General features: G+C 47.4%; 1 protein-coding gene across 2 annotated transcripts in view; it reads right to left on the bottom strand.

Moving 5' to 3' along the window:
* Positions 1 to 7,794, bottom strand: part of ABLIM3 (actin binding LIM protein family member 3) — a 115,110-nt gene extending 107,316 nt beyond the window's left edge. The window contains exons 1-2 of one of the 2 annotated variants that reach the window (XR_014779038.1): positions 7,620 to 7,792; positions 7,171 to 7,270 (exon numbers count right to left, since the gene is read on the bottom strand). Coding sequence is in view for 1 of the 2 variants with exons in the window: in XM_084780850.1 (XP_084636976.1) it covers positions 7,171 to 7,183 (13 nt within the window). In the remaining variant the exon portion in view is untranslated. Of the gene's footprint in view, positions 1 to 7,170; positions 7,271 to 7,619 lie in introns of both variants that reach the window. The other variant, XM_084780850.1, reaches the window with a different exon arrangement.
* Between the last annotated feature and the right edge of the window lie 13,104 nt (positions 7,795 to 20,898).

The following is a 20,898-nucleotide window of genomic DNA, read 5'->3' as shown; positions in this document are numbered from 1 at the left end:
TGAGAAGTCCTATTAATACTCCACGCCCTCTTGATAATCATCAAAGAAGGGGAGTTGGAGTAGAAATCAGGCTTAAGACACACAATAAGTAAGGGGCAGGGATGGGATTTAAATTCAACAATTTCAGTCCAGTGCTCCATTAAGAGCCATGGGATGGCAATTTAACCAGCAAACTACACTGAGTTGGCAGTGTTTGCACACTTTTGGTTGTTTTCTGTTCATTTACAACGGAATCTGGGGAGTGCTGGGTGAGAGCCAGGGGTTGACCATTCACTACAGCAGATGCTATCTCTGTAAGATGAAGCATGTGCCAGACAAGGAAGTTAGGATTCGGAGCTGATATCACTTCCTCTCTGTAAGGCAAGTGCTCTTGAAATCACACTGTGATTTTCAGAGATGTGTGCCGTTCAGTTTGGATGATGTCAAAATGGTCACTCACGTTATTCCTCCAGCGGTTACTCAGGTAACCGTTATCAACAACCGCTTCATTATTTGGCAAGCATCGGTGTTTGTTCATTTTTTTCTTCCAAGTTTGGAATGTCTTGAGTGCCACACTACTGCATCTGTGCTGGGAATGTCCCCTTCTCTTGAGGAAGTCTTAAGACATTTGGTGCAGGCAGTGGCCTCAGTCGTGGAAGGATATATTGTGCCCTGTGCTGGTGTCTACACTGACTTCCTTTGTCTCCTGCATCTTCTCCTATCCTGCTTTGAGCCCTGTGTGGCTGCAGGAGAGTGGCTGTGATAGGCCTGTCAACTGCCTTTCTTGTCCTATGGCTTCTGGTGGGACTGGGCCACTGGGGTGTACCAAGAGAGCGTGGAACAATGTTCCTTCCCCTGGCTAGTTCCCTAGACCTGAGGTGGTTGCTCTTTAGGAGTCAAGACTGGCAGGCCCTGATAAGTAGTACCTACCCAGCACCTCACTGAACCTTCTGGTTCCTTCCTTCTGCCCTTCAGGCCAGTGGCCATCATGACGGGGTTGTGGAGTGGATGCCATAACTAGCCCCCAGCCCTGGGCCATTGCTGCTTCTTATTTTTCCCACACATTTCTGAATAAGCTTTCTCTTAAACTCCCTGTACATTGCCCCTCTGTCCCCTGCCAGAAGCCCAAATGGGAGAATCCTCCTCTGTTTTTTTAACCCCACATTACAAGTAGGTGGCAGGTCACATGGTCTATTTTCTAAAGGATCTTCCCCTTATTTCTGTCTTATGACCACCACAAACCCTGGCCTTGTACCTTTTCTGAACCAGGACAGTATGTGTCAACCATATAGGATTCTCACTTTCTATCTGCCCTTTATAGCTTAAGCCAAATACAATGCTGGGTTTAAAAAAATCTTCCTGAAGATTGTGCCTCATTTATACACAAAAGCTCATACTGGCTATTGTAATGATGAGACAGTGTGACTGTCAATTTGAGAACTTGGCTTCTATGACAGCATCAGTTCGGAACTTTGCTTTACTCAATGGCCAACTTCAGATCAGGCCCTGTTCACCAAGTGCCAACACCCAGGAGCATTTCGTTTGGCTCTCTCAAGAACCTTGGCCTTTTGCATCTTACTGATCACATTCTAGATGTAATCCATTATGTCTGAGATCGCAGAGTATATGGAAATCCTGAATTTGGACCTAGGAATCCATACTTTAGAACTCAATTTCTTCCTGCAAGTAACACTCTTGTGGCGTTAAGTAATCTCTCAATACCTTTTCCAACAAAAGAAGTCATTTTGTGAGCATGGCAGGCCATGAGAAAGATCATGGAGAGCACTGTTCATGGTGTGCAGGATGCTTATACACCTTGAGTCTGGTGCATCCCTAAGCTTTCACATAGGGAACCATAGTGTTCAGGAGCTCTGGGAGCTCTGACAGTGAGGAATATGACATTTTATAGGACATGGGACTGACTCTGGTGTTCGGGTCCTCAAGCACACCAGGTCAACTCAGGCTCTTCCGGTGTTGGAGCTCCTAGTATCAACACAAGAACTTCAACAGTCAGTTAAAGGTTATTGTTGCCTGGGCATGCAGTTGATGGGCGGTATCCATGACTCCAGACTGTGACAGCAACTGGTCTGGGTTCAAGAAAATGCCAGAGTGTGTCATTGCCACAGGCTGCATGCCACAGCCCATGTGGAACTGGGCATCTGCAGAGATGGGCTTCATGCAGGGGACCACATACATGAGTATGGAATGACAGAGGACAAGCTCCACGCCTGCGAACATCTTCCATGGAGATGTTAGCTGGAACGGGGATCTGGGGAGAGCCTAGCAGCTTTGGAGGGTGGGGAGGCCAGCCAGGTGAAGCGTGGGAGTGGGCAGAGGGGCTGGTGTGAAATGGAGAGGACTTACTGGACAGCGATGGTCACAGGAGCAAGGGCTTGGCGGGATGAAAGAGGCAAACGCGAGAAGGATACAGAAAATACAGTTGAGAAGGGGTGGGGCTGCATCACACAGGATGCTGCAGAGGGCAATGCAGAAAGTGAATATGGGGGAAATGGCTGAGAGGACCGGACAGACCAGTTAGGAGACGCCTCAGTGGGGCAGGAGACAAGTGATGTCTGGAAGTAGACTGGTCATGTGTAGAAGAAGAGAAAGTTAGATGAAGGAGCCAGCCATAGGAGCCGGAGCTTACTCTTGGCCTTGAATCCCTGTCTCTCCTCTAGGATACAACTTTTAAACTGTGGGTTACAACTTATATGGGGTTGTGTAACAGTGCAGGGGTTATGAAAATTTTGGCCATGGTGGATGAAAGGTTTCTCGGTGCTCAATGGACAAAGATGGACTCAAAGTCAAACAGGTAATGAACCTGGTGTTTCTGGCAGGTCTAGGCTCTGCTGTATCATGTGACCTCACTGTGCCCTGCCTCTGCACTGAGAGTGCTATCACGCACACAGTGCCAACACACGCTGCCCCAAAACACCTTGGCTCCGATTTGAAACTATGGCATGTTAAGGAAAGACGTATTTTCACTGTACTAACCAACTTTCTTGCTCTTATAGAGACACAATAGTTTAATCATGAAAAACAAAGGCTTTTCTACTGCTTAACTATCATTTCCCAGCATGTAAATACTGCATTAGCATACACACACACACACACACACACACACACACACACACACACACACATATATATATGTATATGGATTGTGTTGTGTTAGAACATTTGCTTCTAAAAACTACTATTTGAGTTGTTGACTTTCTTTCATTAAAAAAAAAAACAGTTAAATGAATTTTGGCTTGGGATTAGGCCAGAATTTCTGACAATTTCTAAAATGGTGCTAAACATATTTCTGCCATTTTGAACTGTGTATTTATATGGGATGGTGTTTTCAGAATTGATGATTATAAAACCAAAACATCGAGTAACTCTGAAAATGTCAAAGATATTCTATGCCATGCTGTATCAAATAGTCAACCAAGATTTAATTAATTATGCAAAAATAAATGATCATATCATGGCAGCATACAAACTTACTTTAGTCATCAATATGCACTAAATTTATAGTTCCTATATATCAAATAATTGTTTTAAAATAAGTCTCTTTATAATCTATTATCAGCAGATATTTGATTTATTTTGAAAATTATTTTTAGATTTATTTATTTTGCTATTTATTTTTATTATTTTATGTGTATGAGGATTTTGTCTGCATGTATGTGTGTGCACCACATGCATGACTAGCGACCTGGCAGCTAGAAGAGGACATCAGGGTCTCTGGAACTACAATTACAGACAGCTCTGAGCTGTCATGTGGGTGCTGGGAGTCAAAATCTGCAAGAACTGCTGAACCATCTCTTCGGCCCCAAATATTCGATTTCTATATCTATTTTATATACCTACACACCTGGAGCTGTGTACATATTTGTTGGGTGAAAAGGGATTGCAAGTGGAGAAGTGTAAGAAATCCTGCTCTAGGTGGCCCCTTCCTCTTCCCTCGTTGGTTCTGAGGGTGGAGCCCACCTGTTGCATCCTTTTGGCCCATCCCCCAGCCCAGAATCACTCTTCTTCCAAATGCCTTGCTAACACTCATCATCGTGCCAGAAGCAAGGATACAGACAATGCTGAAATCCACACTGAGTGACGATGGGCTGAGCTCTATCCTGTCTTGTCATGTGAGAAAAATTTTTCTTACTAATAAATATAATTTCCTTGTCACTCCATTTAACTCTCCACATTTACCCTTCAGGTACGGCTCTCACCTCATGGTAAAGGTGTGATATCTGAGAGGTTAAGTGATCTGCTTGCTAATGTCCCCAAATTAATTTAGTGGTGACAGTGATCTCAATGATTGCCAGAGTAAAGATTACAGGATGGCCACCTGTTGGTGACATGACTGCTGTGCCCACTGAGAAGTACTTCACTACATATTTTACACAAAAGTTTAACATGTAGATTCCATTCCATTCTGATCTTTTTTTTCGAGATAAACAACATGCTGAAGACCACACAGCTACTAAGAGGAGAAGGATGAACTAAACTGGGTGAGCTCAGCCAATTCCCCCTCCCTCCCTCCCTCCCTTGCTCCCTCCCTCCCTTTCTCCCTCCCTCTGTTCCTTCCTCCCTTCCTCCCTTCATACCTTTCTTCTTTGCAGACTCTCTGGGCTGGGATTTGCCAGGTAGTCCAGCCTGGCTTTGAACTCAGGGAAATCCTCCTGCCTCACCCACCAGAAATCTGGGATAGCAAGCCATGTACCACAGTGCCTGGCTCTAGCTGCCCTTAGAGTTGCCTCCAACCCACAGCCCTGTGTCCTCCAGATGAACTGATTAGGAGTTGCACAATAAGTTACAGTTTGCCTGAACTTCTATGTTGGCATCCAAACCACTGATTAGGAAGAGCAGCTTTTGTAATCCAATGATTAAAGAATGATGGCAGTGACTATATATGTGATATGTGGACATATATATATGTGTATATGTATATATTCTTCTTGTTTGTTTTGCTTTGTTTTTTGAGACAAGGTTTCTCTGTGTAGCCTTGGCTGTCCTGAACTCCCTTTGTAGACCAGGCTGGCCTCAAACTCACAGCGATCCACCAGCCTCTGCCTCCCGAGTGTTGGGATTAAAGGCTGAAGTGACCAAATATTAATAGCAAGGTCTCATCTACAAAGTTGGGGCGATCTCATGGCTTCCATGAGAGAAGCCTGTGTGGAGCCAGCAGGAGGAGCAGCCAGCTCAGTAGCTGGAGTGAGGACGCCCTTAACTGGATGTGAGATAAACACTAAGCGAGAGTTGCGTGAACTGGGTTATTTTCACATCTCAAAGGGAAACGGTTTGATCACATCAGACCAGCCAAGGGCCTCCTGCCACCACTCTGCCTCGGTGGCCCTATGGCCTTGCTACTCCCTGAGGTCTGGGTTTCAGTCCCTCCATGTGCAGGTCGTCCCTGCTGAGATGAAACTCAATGACAAATCCTGGTTCTCAGACTACAGAGAAGTCCTCCCTACAGGGGCTGGGGGCTTCCATGGCTGTCCTGGTTGTTTTATCGCCTATTTCCCAGTATTCCTGTAAAACTTCATACCCCCTAACTGTGTCATCTACAACATTTAACTACATTGATCATTATTTTGAAGGAAGGGCAGAACCAAGGGAAATCTGGTTTTTCCCTCCAAGCCTGAAATACTCAGGGCTGCTAACGGGACAAGCATCTCTTAGAATTCTAAACAGCGAAAAGGCAAAATCAGTTGCTTATTGCCTTTCTTAGTTCTTTGAAAAACAGATGATCCATCCCTTCTCATCTATCAGTTCCTGGGAAAGACTCCCATAAATAAAATTTCTCCCTAGATAGAGTAAGGAGTGGCAGGTAGTCCACACCTTAATTTTTCTGCAAGTGCACAGATGCAAACATATGGCCCTCCAGTGACAGGGTTGACAGGGCTTGCCCCCATCCCCCTCCCCAAGCCTGGTACGAAGCCAAAGCATCGCTTTAGACTGTCAGCTAGGAGGAAAAATTCCTTGGCTATAAGAGGGAAAGCCTCACTCACTGGCTTAGCATAGCTGTGTAATACACAAAGGAAGACAGCAGAGACGTGAGTCACACAAATACGTAGTAAATAAGTACATCTCCTTTGCATCCCAGAGGCTCTACTGTTCACCTCCTCTCTGTGCCAAGGCCTTGAAATGGAGGGAGGGTCAGGAAGCAGTGGGTGGGTGAGGCTGGACATAGTCTCACTCAGGTGCTGAGCCACCCCCCTACCTCACCCCGCCCTTGCTGCCAAGCTCTAGCTTCCGCAGAAAGAACTTGTCAGTTCTCAGATCTGAAGGGGTCTCTGCTTCATTCCTCCTGACCTCACAGCTGAGCAATCTGAGATGCAGAGTTGGGACTAATCCCGAAAGTCAGAACCCCTATCTGGGATTGCCTGTAAGAGTCCTCTGGTTCAACAGTCCCATTTGGTGCTGGGATGACCCCAGCAAGCAAGTTGACATAGAGCCGGACAGTGACATTTGAACTCAGTTACGTCCTCTTAGGGTATTTTCCAGGTCGTAGTAACCCAGCCAAGGCCTTCCTGGGCTGCTTTAGTGCATTTCATCGTAGCCAGGGCCCAAAATGTCAGGTCTGTAGGGCTCTGTAGGGGCAGTTGTTGCCTCTGTCATGCCAGAGCTGTTGCTCAAAGGGTTTGTCACTGCCGCTCCTTCGCCTGTGGGCTAAACAGCCTCCAGGTAGGTGGGGAACCAGCCTGGACCACTGAGGGAACAGAAGCTGGATCTTTCTTCCAGACCCGAAGGTCGCTTCATGAGGATTTGTTTATCAAATTGCTCTTTGCTATCCCAGGTCCTCCCAGGCCCGCCCACGGCCTCCCTGCTCTTCCCGGGACAAGCAGGGCCTCCATGGATTTCCAGATGTGGGCATGGAGGTCTCCTGGGAGCCCCCCACAGTCAGACAATGGCCACACTATTGCTTCCTAGGCCTTTCCAGGCATAGCGAGGAGACAGCAGTTTTCCCGACAGAGGCAACTGGCGCCGCTGATTAAACATTAGCAGAACCATCAGGAAAAGGCAGAGCCCAAAGCTCTCCCTGTGCCAGGGAGCTCCGAAAGCACCCGAAGGAGGGAGTCCGGGGTCAGGTGTCCCCCAGATACCGGCTTCCTTCCTCTTTCCAGGCAGCTGGGGCGCAGGCTCCTCAACCTCCCGCCCCCACCCCTGTTCCCATGGCAAAGGAGAGGAGGATCCACTTACTGCTCGTGTTCATGGTGATGCCTTTGCTCTGGGTCGTTCATTCAACACGGAGGCCCCGGTTGCTTTTTAAATCTTGCGTTCTCCTGGCCTCACTCATCACCTAGGGGTGAAAAGGCAGAGCAGAGCCAGCGGTGTATCCTCAGGTGCGCTCTCCCCCTGCTGGCCCCTCTCCGTCTGGGCTGGAGCTGCTGGCCTTGAAGGCGAGTGGATGAACAGGGCAGGTGAACAAGGAGGAGGGGCAGGCGAGGAAGATTCAGGTGCCCAGTCCCCGGCACCTGGGACCCGAACCCCGGGAAGTAGCGAGGCTGGGAGCGCCGGCTCACGCGCACCCCGCGTTATCCCAGCCGCCAGGCTGCAGAGCCCAAAGGGGGTGTGGACCACAGGGAGGCAGGGCGGAGGCAACGCGTCCCCGCCCGGCCTCGGGAACAGCGACCCGCCCCGGGACCCACCTCTTGGCCAGCTTTGGGAGCCAGAGGCCCCTGCCCCGGCCCCTGCAAGCGACTCATGAATCCCGCTGACCGTCCGGGGTCTGGGATGCCAGGGCGAGCCAGGCGAAACCTGAGAGCTCGCCATCCATGATGTGGGCTCGCGGCTTGGCAGCGCAGGGGGCGAGGCCGCTTGCTGCTGCCACCTGCTGGACGCGCCGGCGCGTGTCTGAGGCTCCGCCCTGCAGGGTTTCTGCCTTAGTTCTGGGGGTGGGCAAAAAAAGGGGACTTTGCTGTCCTGGGGCCAGTATTAGGGTGGTGGCTCTGGATCTACGGGGTGAACCGATGTCAAAAAACAAAAAAAAGTGTGTGGGGGGGGCGGGGGACGGTGGAGGCGTTATCAGTGGAAGAGACTTAGAAGAAGAGACTGGCTTTGTGGGAGAAGAGCGCCCACCTCAGCCCAGGGCTGACAAGCTGGGTGCAGTTCAGCTTTGGGCAGGTACCAGTCTGAACAGGAGCTTGTAGCAGCTGGATTAGTGAATGGGATGCTCCGGATACCTTTATCCTTTCAACTCGTGCCCCCACTCCCCTACTTACTCACTTGATTCCTGAAATCACGGGATTCATTTGTTATAATTGCCTGTCTCCTTTGTCCCACTAGAAATGTTCACTCCATGAAAAAAAAATGGGTCTAATTATAACACAACTCTGATTGTGGAAGGCCTAGGCACCTTCACCCTGGCGCTCTCTCCTATCTGAGGAAGGCAGCAGGCACTAAGCCTCATGATGCTAGGTCACCTCAACTTTTGTACAGCTGACTAGCTCTTGCCCCGAATTCTTACGTTTTGGCAATTAGTTCTCGTGGCTATTTTTTGAATATTTGTTTTTGGTGACGACTGACCAAAATAGAGTGGGACTCTTTACGTTCCTACTACTGCCGACTCTGTCACCTTCCCAGCCTAATTTATTTATGCTTACCAAAGTGTAACAACAACAAAACAGACTAGAAGAATGTATACGTCATCCCAGTCCATAGAGTGACCTTGGTCAGGGCATATACGGACTCGGAAAACTTACTATTCATGCCCTCTGAGTTCTCAGTTGTAGGGCACAGCATCTTGTTGGCAGATCAGGACCCTTCTGGGTTAACTAGAAGTTCAAGGTGAGAATAACTGCCTGCACTCGAGTCTGTGGTCTCCAGTTAAGGTGAGGTCACCACCTTCTTAACACCAGAGAAAAGGTACCTCATAGATAAAAGATACCTGACACAGTTGAGACTGTTGATAGGCTCTGAAGGCAAGGCGTGATAATGTCTGAAAAACCTTTAGGTAAATCGAAGTATCAATGGATTCCAAACCCGCTTTGATGGCGTATATTATGATCGCCTTTTCCATTGCGGTGGGGCGTGAAAATGGTTGCAGCCTTCTCACAGTGGTTCTTAGAATTGTACGTGTGTAACAAGTTTTGAGATACTTGCAGAAGTGTAGATGTCTGGGACCAGGGTTGGTTCCCTTATTAAGCTCTTCAATAGGAACACCAAGGGGGTTTTAGATACACCATTGTGTTGAAAAAGGGCAGAGGCCTAGACAGCTTTGAAAACATAGTAAGTAGTTAATACACTATTAAGTTCTTCTCAAAGATCTCCCTGGAGAACTCTACAGATTTAGATCAGGATTCCTTACTCAATCCCAAATCAGCTTATTAGGTTTTAATTTCAGGAGGAAAGTTATATTTTCCCCCTGGGAGAAAGTTCTGATAAACAAAGTTTCATAAAAAAAAAAAGCCAAACCAAACCAAACCAAACAAACAAAAAACCCAACTGGTTCCACGCATTGTCACTCAAAACTTCAATTAAAACATTTCAGATTATAAAGCAGCGTCATATCAGTCTTTCCATATTGCAGTAGTAGTATGGAATGTTTATTCTGTGCCAGCTTCTTCTACCCAGTCCTGGATGATACAGTGTTCAGGATAAGTCCTCTACACGCACAGAGCATCTGCCCGGCCTGGGGACAAAAGAGAAGACAACACTTAAGTGTGTAAGGCATAAATTAGGTAAACCTGGTTTCTGGTGGCCTGGTTAGGAGGCCAGGGATTGTTTTTAGCCCGAGGATAGCTTCTTCCAGCTCCATCATTTCCTACCTGTGGGACTTGACACAAGATAGCCAGCCTCTATGAGTGTCAACTTCTTCATCTGTAAAATGGGTCTGATGACAGTAGTTATTTTTTTTCCCTATGGAATGAAAAAACCTTTTTTTTATTTCATGGAATGCATGAAGGAGCAGGGTAGACTAATCATTAGTGCCATTCTTCACTGCCACCTGTGTTCAGTGACAACCCTGCCTTTTCCCAGACAGCCCTTTTCATGCCTTAGAACTTTTCAATGACATGGAACGTACCTAACTGGTTATTCTCTTCTGGGGGTAATTTCAACAGCACGTCCTGCTGGAGGCTGGTGGGTTCAGCCCTTGGGAGAGACCACCCGGCTGTGGGCCCATATAAAAGACCCAAGAAGCGTCCATGGGGAAAACAAAGTTATTTTCTCTTTATGGTTTTAAAGGTAAGAACAAAGAGTTAAAAAAAAAGCCCCCAAAGCTGTCCCTATGAGGATGTCCACAACAATCGGAGGTAGCAGGAAAGACACAGGAGGAAGTGGGGGTGGCCATCTGTGCCTGTGGAAGTCATCAGAGGAGCAGAGCCATGCTGCCCACCCCCCCATGGTGACAGCCTTGGAGCAGGGCTCCCTTTGTTTGGAAACTTGTTTTGAACTTTGAGGCTCCATATGGACACAAACAAGTCCTGCTTGGAGACAGGTTTCCACTTGTTGGAAAATCCTGGGACACTGGGAGACAAGTTCTCCGCCTTCCTTACAAGGAGGGGGATGCCAACTGGGACAAGCTTCACCCAGGGCCATTGCCTCGGCCTGTGAGGCTGCCCATGATGTAGCTCATCTTCACAGGTGCTCATAATTCTTGACTCCTGGACCTAACCAGAGTCCTGTCCATCTCCGCTCTCCACCTGCTGCCCACACCCTCTCCCCGTGTGTTCCTGTTATTAGATAACGCAGTCCCGAACCCCTAACTTTTCTTTGCATCCATCTTTCTCCCCCGTCCCCCATCCTGTTGCGTTCTACACTTCTCTCTGTCATAGCTGCCTACTCCGCCACCTCCCCCTTCTGGTGCCATTCCTGTTATCTGGTGAATGTGTATTCATTCACCCTCACCTTGATGCAAATTTAGGAACAAGGGAAGAGTGTTCATAGTCTAACATCTGCCGCCTCTAAGAGTGAAAAATTCTATTCTTACTTTTGAAAAATAACGTGTAGTAACATGTAGAGCAAAGGGGCCTTGGTTTGGAAGAGTACGTGGCTAAACGAGAAAAGAAAATTACAGAAAAACGTATGTGCAATATTCTTTGCAGTAATGCATACATGTGGATGCATATGTTGTATGTACCATATAACAAGACATAGAACATGCATGTAACATATCACATGAAGTGATTAAATTATAGCTTAGGGTTTTATTGTTGTGAGGAGACACCACGATAATATTAACTCTTAGAAAGGAAAACTTTTAATTGGGGCTGGCTTACAGTGCAGAGGTTTAAGTGCCTTATCATCATGGCAGAAAGCATCGCAGCGTGCAAGAGGACATGGTACTGCAGAAGGGGCTGAGAGTTCTGCATCTTGATCTGCAGGCCGCAGAAGGTGACTATGTATCTACCACACCAGATGGAGCTTGAGCATTTAAGATCTCAAAGCCTGCCCCCACAGTGACACACTTCCTCCAACAAGGCCACGCCTCCTAATAGTGCCACTCCCTATGGCCAAGCATTTAAACACATGAATCTATGAGGGACATACCTATTCAAAACCACCATAAATTGTTACTCCACAAATGGGTCCTATGTAGATACCACATGTGGCTGGCATTCTCTACCTGAGATTCAGCCAACTACAGGTTGGAAATATTTGAAAAAGTATATTGTATTCATATTGAATATGTATAGACTTTTCTTGTCACTACTCCTTAAGTGATATGGTATAAAACTACTTACAGAGCATTAGCCTATATTGGATATTATAGGTAATCTAAAGACTATTGAAAACACATTGGATGGCATGCAAGAGTTATATGTAAATATCATGCCACTATATATAAAGGGCTTGTGCAGCCAAGGTTTTGGGCATTCTTAACCTCATCCTCTGCTGACCCAGAAAGGTAACTATATATGACTATGTGTCTGTAATGCATAGTAAAAGGCCCAGATGGATGCATTTCCAACCACCCAGTCCTTAGATGAATGAACATTTCTGGATTATGTAGGTTTAATAAAATTACTTGTGTAAGTATAACACAGGAGAGAGTTTGGTAGACGCCTGCTTTAATTCATTTACTTAATGACCTCTAACAGAGCATCTATTCCGTCAGGAGGCCCTGTGCTGCACAATCACAGGGGAGGAGACAGCACATTGATGAGCAACAGACTTACGATTACCATCTATAAGGCAATCGAGGAGCATCTCCCCAGCCAGGTGGCTCTGAGGTTAAAGAAAGAAAAAGAGCAGCCATCCTCTGAGGTACCAGGAGCTGGCGAGGTACCAGGAGCTGACAGGAGGGAAAGCACATACACAGCTAAGGAGACTTATCTTAGTTAGGGCTCCTATTGCTGCAAAGAGACACCACGACCAACTCTTATAAAGGAAAACATTGAATTGGGGCCGGCTTACAATTTATAGCTTAGAGGTCCATTATCATCATGGCGGGAAGCATGGAGGTGTGTAGACAGGCATGGTGCTGGAGAAGGAGCTCAGAGTTCTGCATCACAGGCAGCAGGAAGAGAGAGAGAGAGAGAGAGAGAGAGAGAGAGAGAGAGAGAGAGAGAGAGAGAGACATTGGGCCTGGCTTGAGCTTCTGAAACCTCAAAGCCCACCCACAGTGACACACTCCCCCTAATAAAGCCACACTTACTCCAAACAGGCCACACCTCCTACTAGTGCCACTCACTATGGGCCTATGGGAGCCATTTTTATTCAAATCATCACAGAGCCAAGGGCCACAGACCAGAGGGAAGGCAGAGCTGGACAATCACTGATGGGCCTAATGGTTTCATGAGGAAGAACTGATAAGGAGACAGATGGTCATAGAAGGAACACTCTTAGAACTCAGGAGCCTGGGATCCAAGTGGTTCTATGGGTGTGGGAGAGATTGTGCATGGTCTATCTTCATTCTGAAGGCGGTGAAAAGTCAGCGACAATGGGATACTATGGTCTGGAGGCCAGTTCTGCGACTATTCCAGCTGTGTGGCCTTAGGACAAACCTGTGAAACCCATAAGTTCCTCACACATAAAGACTCCAACAAGACTTACCTCATTGTGAGCATCCACAGCAGCAACGGATGCACAGCTTGGTCCAGAGCTGTCCACAAGTAGCTGCTTATTACTGTTCAACTGTCATTAGCCTTGGAGGACCCTAGATGACTTTGTTACATGGGCCCAAGTCTCTGTATCAGGATTGTATCAGAGGCTTTCTGAGGCCCGACCTTAGTTCTGAGTGTTAGTGGGCACTTGGTGGAGGGTTCTTGGTTGAAGCTCTGCAGCTGTAACCATTTTCCAAGGTCATGTGGGAGTTATGTGCTGAGACCCAGGCCCTAGGCAGATCAAGGCCTTCAGGAGAAGACAGTGTCCTGTCTGCTGGTTGCTCCCTAGCGCCATGGCAGTGCCCCCCTCCCCGTCCTGTCCTCTTCCCCACCCCCAGGAGATCCCTAAACCTATGTGGAATTGGCAGGACTTGGCCCTGTTGTTCTGGCTGGAACAACTATGCTTTTTCCTCTTGTTCCTCACATTGTTTTGTGGAGAACTGTTGAAAAAAAAAATCAAAGTAGTTTCCAAGATGTTTGTAAGGTCTCTGGAGGTGGGGGGGGGTTGTGGAACAAAGGGCTGGCCTTGAGATCAGAGAATTGAGGGTGACCATGTGGCCTTCAGGCAGAAGACCTCGCTGCAGGACTCTGTTGAGGTCCTGTGGTTATGTCTATTGAGGGTCACTCTTCTAGCAGAAGGAGGGGGCTGGGGTGCAGGCAGCTGGAGGATCTAAGCACTGGCCACATTCCCTCATTCCCTTGCAAACTGCCTGTGCCTCTGCTTCTCCACAGATAGGGTCTGAGGGGACATCAGGGAGCATTGTGTCCTACCCGTCCAGGCTGCAGGTTGAGTGGGCCTTGCTTTTCACTCAGTATCTCTCCTGTCTTCAGGTCTCCTGCTGGCAGCACCCACCGCAGCCGTGCCTCCCTTAGACAGTAGCAGTCACATCCTCAAGATCTCCTCAAGTCCCATGTCTTCCTTGAGCCTTTCCCTGGAGCACCTTTAGCACTGACCACCCAGGACTTTCAGCGGGTGTGTCCATCTTGGGAGCTCTGTGCTCACTACTCTGGTGCTGGTTTCCTCTTCTCACATGTCTGCAAAGCTAGAGCCTCAGCACCCTCTTCCCCACCCCCAACTCCCAATTCAAGGGATAAAGCAGGCAGCCTGCACAGTGTCCTCAGTTAGTGAGGTCAACGTGTCCCATACCACACAGGCTTGCCTTAAAGTTCAGTTAATTAGTTCTTACACCCTCTTCCCCAAATTTGTTTTTTTCCTCTTTTCTACTTGGATGATCTTTAGCTTCTAAGTTTTACCTCTGGACAAGGTCATCCACTAAAATGTCTAGCCTGCCAAGGATGTACATGTCTCCTCATCACTTTGGTTACAAATAGGTCTCCCACATCTACGCTGCAGAGAGGCCCAACGTCTTCCTGTATAAGAGGAAATAATTAGAACTCAGAACATACGGGTTGTTGGTTCTCCTTTATTAACTCCTTTATTATCTAAACCCCGGGAAAACAGTGATTTGTCTTTGTCTTGGTCTATTCAAATGTAGTGAACAACAGTATTTATTTCATGGCATTATACTATGTGGTATAATTTCCTATTTTCTGTATATGTCTCAGGCTTGATCCAGGAGTAAAATGAAACAAAACAAAACAAAACAAAACAAAACGAGTCTTGTAAATTAAAGCACATGAAAAGTTGATTGTGGTCACTTTCTTCTCATATCATTACAGATTAATGCTTCAGGTGCAGGATTAAAACAGAATTGCAAAAGGTGAGGTCTCAAGAAAGGAGTGGAAGAAGGGAGCACAGAATTCAGTGGCTATGTACAAGTTGGTTATGGCTCTAGGAACGCCCTTAACATGCATTCCTCTGAGTGGAATGACATGGTGCGACTTTGGCATGCTGTGACACACAACGATGTGCCCTGTAGCCTCTGCAAGGGAATTAAAGCCCTGTTTGTGAGGGAGCCCCCAGACTTAATTCACAGAGCCACAGGCATGTAGGATGTAAAACCTAGGAGAGTTCGAGAGGTTGTTCAGTGGTTCTTCCTTGTACAGGACCTCAAAGGGAGGCAGGAGTTGGATGCGATATGGCTCTGAGGGAAGCAGAGATAAGGACAGTCTCCCAAGGCGGGGTAATCATCAGGTTCTGAGAAATGCCCACAACTACTCAGCCCCCTTTAGGTAACTGCATTAAGAATTGAGTCTTCCATCTTCCTGAAAGGAACCCTCACAGAAATGAGAACAAAGATGAAATTTCATTGCAGCATTTGTTGTAATATAAATGGATTTAGAGGGGCCTGGAGACATGGCCTGCTGCCATGAAACACCTTGACCAAAAGTAACATGGGGAAGAAGAGTTTATTGTATCTGATGCTTTCTGGTAACAACCCGTCACTGAGGGAACTTAGGGCTGGCACTCAAGTAGGACAGGGACCTGCGGGCAGGAACTGATGTAGAGACCAGGGACGGGTGCTGCTCACTGGTTTGCTCCTCATGGCTTGCTAAACCTGCTTTCTTAGCGAACCCAGAACCAAGAGCCCAGGCATGGCACCACCTACAATGAGGTAATCACGTTCCACATCAATCACCAGTCAAGAAAATGTACCCCAGGTTTGCCCAAAGGCCAACTCAAGTAGTGGGATTTTCTCAATTGAGGTTTCCTCTTCCCAAACGACTCTAGCTTGTGTGAAGGTGACATAAAACTAGCGAGCACATATGACTGAGTGGTTAAGAGCACTGGCTGCCTTCAGAGGACCCAGTTTCATGCCCAGAACCTTCTTCGAGGCTTACAACTGCCTTTACTCCACTTATAGGTGATCCAATGCTTTCTTCTGGCCTTTGAGTGCATCAGGCATAAAAGTGGTGCACAGACACTCATTCAGGAAAAATAGCTATACACTTTTTTTTTAAAAAAATTGAAACATTCTGAGCTACAGTTCGCATGTATCACATCAAGGAATATTACATAGCAGTTAGAAAAATGAGTTGGATGTTTATGCAGTGATCTGAAGAGCCATTTAAAGCCTATTGTCTGGATGGGGCAAAATGAAATTGCAGGTCTTTATGTATAATTTGCTTGAGTGTACTAAAACAAACTCACAAAATGTCGCATGATATAGCATATACATTTTAAGGCATAATATGTGATCTAGAAAGATGTTTGCAGGGCTCAGGAAATACCTAGTTCTTGATGGGAAAGGGATGGAGACTGAGAAAGGACTGAGATCAGAGGGGAGGGGTCTTGGGGACGGTAGCTGTGGGGACCATATTTTACTTTAAGTCCCCCCTTTTAAGCAGGGAAACTGTATCTGTGAGCTCTCATGTAAATAAAAATTAATACTGCTGTGTATCATGGTGAGTACCTTTGATCCCGGCACTGAGGAGGCAGAGGCAGGCTGATCCCTATGAGTTCAAAATCCCTTTACTTTACAGAGAGAGTTTCAGGACAATCAGGGCTACAAAGACAAGCCCCATTTGGAGGAAGAGAAAAAAAAAAAGCAACCCCAAACTCTAATGATTAAAAATTGACCTTTAGCTCTAGTGACATGACACCTTTTCTCTAGTTGTGCGGGGTTGATTGTGAGTGTGACTCATGGTGACTAAAGTGAAGGGGAGGGACATTCTTCAGCCAGGTCACTCTGCTCCTGGGGCTCCTTGCACCTCTGAAGGCTAATCCCTTGCTAGGGCCTGTGTGTGAACATATGTCAGGGCTGGTGTGTCACCCTTGAGCTGATGTGGTGACTTAATGATGCAAGGGCCTGTGTGGAAATCATCAAACCGGCTGGCTCGGAGGCTCCAGCTCCCATCTCAGCCTGCTTCTACCTGGCAAGCCAGGAGGACCTGGGGCAAGGCCCTGCATCCCCTGCATCCTGCCCTCCTCATATGACCACCTCACCCACTCTTCCAGCCCTGGGCTTCCTCTGTCCATGCTGCCTCCCTTGCCTGCAGAAGGCCTTTGTGGTTGCTGCTCTGTACTTGCTGGTTTAATATCAATTTGACAGAAGCTAGAGTCATGAGAGAGGAAGGAGCCTCAGCTGAGAAGATGCCTCCCTAAGATCCAGCTGTAAGGCATTTCCTTAGTTAATGATCAATTGGGGAGGGCCCAGCCCACTGTGGGCGGGGCCATCCCTGGGCTGGTGGTCCTGGGTTCTATAAAAAAAAAAAAGGCTGAGCAAGCCATGAGGAGCAAGCCAGGAAGCAGCACCTCTCCATGGCCTCTGCATCAGCTCCTGCCTCCAGGTTCCTGCCCTGCTTGAGTTCCTGTCCTGACTTCTTTTGGTGATGAACAGCAATGTGGAAGTGTAAGCCAGATAAACCCTTTCCTCCCCAACTTGCTTTTTTTTTTTTTCCGTCATGGTATTTTGCTGCATCAAGAGAAACTGTAACTAAGACATGCCCCCTTCCCAGCCCAGGTCTTATTTTAATCTGGACACGACCAGTACCTTCTTATCCATCAAGTCTCATACTTAGTACCTATCACCTCCTGCGCACACTCTCTAACTTGGCCTTCCCTCTTGGCCATAGTTGTTTGAAGTCATCTTGTACAATCTATTTATGCTAGTTTATGGACTGGGTCGTACCCTCAAACCTAGAAAGAGTAAGAACCTGTTCCACCTCCCCTCAGCCCAAGCCTGAGGGTGGTGCCTGGCACACGGTACAACCTAGTAACCATTACTTGAATGAAAATATGAACAGCACAGGTTCAGTGTGAAGAAGGAGTTCAGAGCAGATCTCTAGGCCACGCTGGGAGCGCAATCTCCGAGGCAAGCAGGGATGAGCAATCTAAGCCTGGAGTCCCAAGTTGGTCCCTGCAGGCTGAAGGATGGGACCTGTTACTTGGTCTCCCAGGTTCTCCAGTTTGCTCACATGGGAGATAAAGGGATTGGATGAGATGCTTTTGCTCGGTGCCAGGCTTTCCCCGTGTCACACAGTATAAACAGTTATATGCTTGAACTTAACCTTCTCAAGTACTGCCTGATACATTTGGGTGTTTTCTGTTTCCCCTTTCCCTCTTTCTCATTTAAAAAAAAAAATGGAATGGGCCGGGTGTGGTGGCGCATGCCTGTGATGCCAGGACTTGGGAGGCAGAGGCAGGTGGATCACTGTGAGTTCGAGGCCAGCCTGATCTACAAAGAGACTTCAGGACAGCCAAGAGTACACAGAGAAACCCTGTCTCAAAAAAACCAAAAAGGGGAAAAAAAAAAAAAAGGAACAGGAAGAATGTGGCAACACAGGTCTTCCAGCCACGGTGGTGTGTTCTGAATCTATGCGTGTGCGCTGAAGAACATGCAGTATTTATTTTCCAGCCCCCTTGTTGTGAGCAGAAATGGAGATGGCTGAAGTCCTGAATTTCCTCCCCGTAGAAAGAAGCTGGGTCAGGTTCCGATTTCAGCACTGGCAGGTTCCAATTTCAGCATGTCTCTTCTTTAGAGAGGTAACTGATCAGGTGCTGATCTGGAGCTAAAGGCGGAGAGCATAAACGGCCTCCTTTTACACAGAGCTAGGCACCGCACAGGAGGTTTTTGCACACTATTATCTCATTTAACCTTAATTTTCCTGGGAGGCCTGTGAGATAGGAATTGTACTGCCATTTTTTTTTTCACATGGGGAAACTAAGCCTTGGAGATGGAAAATTGAATGTCTTAACTCACATCATGTTTGCCTCTCCTATAGAAATACAAAGTGAACTATGTCAGCACAAGTCTGGTTGTGCCAAAAGATGTGCGCAGTAACATTAATCCCTAATATTCATGCCTTAACTGACACTGTGTGTTGTTTGTATCTGTTCATGTGTGCACACAGGCTTATGGAGGGCAGGTGTTAATGAGGGCATCTTCCTCAATTGTTTTCCACCATAGTTTTCAGAACCTGGAGCTCAGGAATTGGCTAGACTGGCTGGCCAATGACCTCCCACAATCCACTGATCCCCATCTTTCCTGCCCTGGGACTAGGAAGCCTTGTTTGAAAGTCCGAGGCTCTATGGTTCTGGTTCGGGATGGCTTGCCTGTGATCTTTCTCTTACCTGGAATCTGGGGCAATATTTTAAAATGTCATCCACTGAGTCAGCAGAGATGGGGCTGAGGGTGAGTCACACAGAATGTACCAGGGAGAGCTTTGCCCCTGCCATTGTAAGCAGGGCATTCTTCGGGGCGCTGTGCTGTTCATTGGGGGTGCTTGGCAGCTTATGTATTCCTGTCTCGTATGCTAATGGAAAGCTAGTAGCTGGTTGTGACCATGAAAAAGGCCCCAGGTTAGGTGTCCTTAACGGGATAAAAGTCTTCTTTGATAAATCCTGCAGAAAACCCAAACAAACGCACCTTGTCCTTTGCTCCAAGCAAAGGTTGTATACTTAGCATTTCTATCACATTCGGGATTAGCGACTCAGAATTTAGGAGCCTGCAAATTTGGCATTTGCAGGTTCTTCAGGTTCTTCAGGTGAGTATAAAGTGATCAGCTCCAGAGAGCAGTATGTCTTTAAGCTTTGGGCCACCCTCAGTGGGGAGAGGTGTTTAGAACCGGGAGGTCCACAGCTCCACTGTTCACGTCACGTCACGCTGGCTGAGGGCCTCCACTCATGCGGAGGAATGGCAGAGGCTGGAGGGGCGTGGAGTGTGTGTCCCTACTGCTGGATTATCACAGAGCAGCGAGCTAGAGAGCGCCTCACCCCTGCAGGTGCAGTCTGCATCTCGATAAGACCCCAGGTAGTTTGTTTTCACTTTAAAGCTTGAGACATAGTGGTACATTATGCGCATGGGCTTTAGGAACAGAAAGACAGTTTGTGGTGTTGAACTGGTTCTCTCTCAGCAGCTCTCCTGTGTGTGACTGTACAGTATGGGGACAGGGCTCTGTCACTTGTTTGCTTGATCTCCATTGGAATGTGGCTCTGTGCAGGCTGAAAGCACCTGCACTTTCAGTGAGCCAAACTCCTAAAGGTCAGGTTTCTGGTTCATTTGGTCTGATTGATTAATTGATTGATTGATAGAGTGATTGAGACAAGTTCTCTCACTGGCCTGAAACTATCGCAGTGGCTGAGCCTGGCTGGTCAGTGAGCCACATATATGTCACCCCCACTTTAGGGGTTTCAAGTGCATGGCCGCCATGCCTGTTTTCATCTTCTGTGGGTTCTGGGGAGCAAAGCCATGTTCTCACACTGGTAAGGCAAATACATTAACAAGCAGACCTACTCTCCAGGCCTCTGTCACCTAAGTTTTATAAGATGAGGCAACCATGTGTGGTTCCTGTTTCACCTGACCCTCTCCCACAATCCACGTGAAGATTATCTCTTCCATATATTGGTCATAAGCCTTAGAGAAGTCAGCAGACCTCTCTCAGCCACAGATTTCCTCAGTAATACGAAGGTGGAATGCCTGCTTTGAAGGCTGTCAGGAATGTGACTTTGGAGAGGCTCCAAAAACAGGCATGCCGCTCTGTGCAATGAGTGGAAGGGCAGTCAACTCTTGTGATAACTGTTTGCAGGAATTAAAAAGATCATAAAGAGCTCTCTGAGGCCCAATTGCTCTGCCCATGCTGCCCCCTGTTGGCAGAGTCTTTAATTGACCAGCGTGGATTAGGAGAGTGAGAAAGAAATCCAAGAGCCTGCCCTCTCACATGTGTGTGGCGATGTTTGCCAACACATACTCTAATCAGAATTCCCTAGGAAGCACCTAAAAGTTCCCAAGGACTTTGTGCTAGAGGTTCTGACTCTCCATCTGCCCTAATGATCTTGGCATACAGCCAGTCAGAGCCTGAGTGATGCTTAAAGCACATTTGTGGGACTGTGGCTGACAGACATGATACCGGAAGGACAGTGAGTGACACAAGCACCTGAACTTCCGGGTGAGGATTTGGGCATACAGCTTCCAGAAAGAGTTGACCAGAAGCCTTCCAAAGGACAGCAGAGGTGTGAGGGGCCTGAAGAACTGGGAAAGCA

The sequence above is a fragment of the Acomys minous genome (assembly GCF_964271855.1).
Source record: "Acomys minous genome assembly, chromosome: 4".
NCBI lineage: Eukaryota > Metazoa > Chordata > Mammalia > Rodentia > Muridae > Acomys > Acomys minous.
This window is presented reverse-complemented; position numbering and strand designations above follow the sequence as displayed.